This window comes from Lampetra planeri, chromosome 66 (assembly GCF_965212315.1).
Source record: "Lampetra planeri chromosome 66, kcLamPlan1.2.h2, whole genome shotgun sequence".
NCBI classification, from domain to species: Eukaryota; Metazoa; Chordata; class Hyperoartia; order Petromyzontiformes; family Petromyzontidae; genus Lampetra; species Lampetra planeri.
Window position 1 is genome coordinate 307,616 of NC_136172.1, and position 2,233 is coordinate 309,848.

Sequence of the window (2,233 nt, forward strand, 5' to 3'; positions counted from 1 at the left end):
CTGAATGCACACATATGAACAAAAACGATTGTGAAATATATGACATAGCTTAGATATCGTACGTATAAATATTTTTGAACATTTAATTTGTCAACCTACTACTGGATGAAGACCTCCTGACACCTTGTCAATCATGGGGCTTGTATAACTTTAGTTTACAATGATTGGCCAGTGTGGGTTAGTGATGGAATGGGTCCGAAAACCAAAAATAATGCCATTGTGATCTTCATGCGGTCACTGGTGACCGAGCTGAGACTATCACCTTGCTACATTTAACAACTGGGATCAATCACCGGTGGCTGTTTAGATTAAAACACATCTCATATCCCGATGTCTTTAATAGTTCAGTGACCTGCGTTCCCCAAACTCTCCGACTTTCCATCCACCACCTTCCTACGGAACTGCCTGATGAAACTGCGCCTTATTTCTGCCGTTCGAAGGCCGTAAATGACAGGGTTCAGCGCGGGCGGGAACACGTACTGCGCCGTCTGGAGGGTGTAGCGCAGCGACCTGGGGAGCGAATTCAGGAACGAGAGGCCACTTGCAAACGAAAAAAAAATGGCGGCGAAGAAAACGGTCACGACCAAGAAGTGAGTGCCGCAAGTCTTCAGCGCTTTCTTCTGGCCACTGCGGAGGCCTGGCTTGCGGCACTCATAGAGGATGAGGGCATACATGAGGACTATCACTAACACAGGAAGCACCATAGTGATGGCCAGCGTTGCTTGGACGTAGGCCACGGCACTGCTCAAGTCCCCGCACGACAAGAACAGGACCACGAGGTAGTCGCAGTATGGAGCGACTATCACCGGCGGCTTGCAGTAGTTGAGGGGGACCACGACGCCGACATTGCCCAGGCACATGAGAACGCACGAGGCCGTCGCGGCCATGAAGGCCACGATGGCCGTGCGGCAGGACATGAGCGAGTGGTACCTGAGTGGGTAGCCAATGGCCAGATAGCGGTCGACGGACATGATGGTGAGGGTGAAGCTCTGCAATCTGATGGCCAGGTGCAGGAAAAACATCTGCGCTATGCACTCGGGCAGGCTGATGTAGTTGAAGGATGCGACATTCTGCATGAACCGGGGCAGGATGCTGAGCGCCGAGATGATGTCGGTGAGCGACAGTGCGGCCATGAGCACGTACATTGCCTTGTGCAGCTGATGATCTCGAAGGATGACGAGGCTCAGGAGGCAGTTGCCCATGAGGGCCGCGGTGAACATGGCCAGGGTGAAGAAAAACACCGCGAACTTGACGATGGGCGGCTCTCGGAATGGGGTCACCATGAGGATGAGGTCGGGCGTGAACAAGGAGAGGTCTGAAGAGGCGTTTGCGGCCATAGCAGGGTGCTATGGGGAGTGGGGGGGAGGTAAGTACAAAGGGAGGGGGTGGGGGTCACAGAGAGAGGTGGTGAATATAACAGAACTCACGCAGCAGTGAGGGCGTTGACGGGACGTGCAACAATTCACCGATTCGAGCGTCTCAAAATCCACGTGATAATCGATTGTTTATTATTCGTGCAAATCATGTGATGGCCGGTGGTCGAGAACAATGAGGGAGCTCGTGGGCACGTGCTGGGTCGATCGTTACGCGAGAGGATGCGTCAAACACTAGGCCTCTCAGTCCACGCGCGCAGGAGCGTGCGTCTCAGATCTCTCCACTGGTCCTTCCGGTTACTCTAGCGCCCCTAGCGGTCATAGATAAAATCAACATTAATTCTTACCACCAAAATACTGACTGTCTTCCATTTAATACCAGACCATACCACAATATTATTAACAACATTAAACAGTAACAACGCAATTAACATGTTATCTCTCATAACAATAACTCACAAATCACGACCGCTCTAGCGAATTAGAGAAACTCTTTGGCATCAACTATTGAGGTATCCATCAGCTAGAAGATGCGAATCAAATGCATTCGCAAGAATCATCATACAGCAAAAGATACATCGGTAACATGTGCCGAATTAAATAGCTTGAAACGCTCACAAATGTATTTGTGAAAACCCCATTCAACGCATCGTACATTCTGTGATAATTAAAGGCTTCAGGGTCTGGCATTATTCTGAATTCATGCCCCTCGTTTTTGGAATCACTTGGCCTCCCGCTTGCATCTACATACCTTCCAGAACCATTGCTGTGTTTGAAGAAAATGCCATGACTAGGCTCGAGGTGAAGCGCTACAATGGGGTTTTGAGTTGGTGTTTCTCGACATCTTAATCTATTTTGAA

The 2,233-nt window shown here is 49.9% G+C and overlaps 1 protein-coding gene across 1 annotated transcript; it reads right to left on the reverse strand.

Moving 5' to 3' along the window:
* Window positions 1-344: 344 nt before the first annotated feature.
* Window positions 345-1,337, reverse strand: LOC144737257 (olfactory receptor 2M3-like). The gene has a single exon (XM_078619978.1). The coding sequence runs from the start codon at window positions 1,335-1,337 to the stop codon at window positions 345-347; it is 993 nt and encodes a 330-aa protein (XP_078476104.1).
* Between the last annotated feature and the right edge of the window lie 896 nt (window positions 1,338-2,233).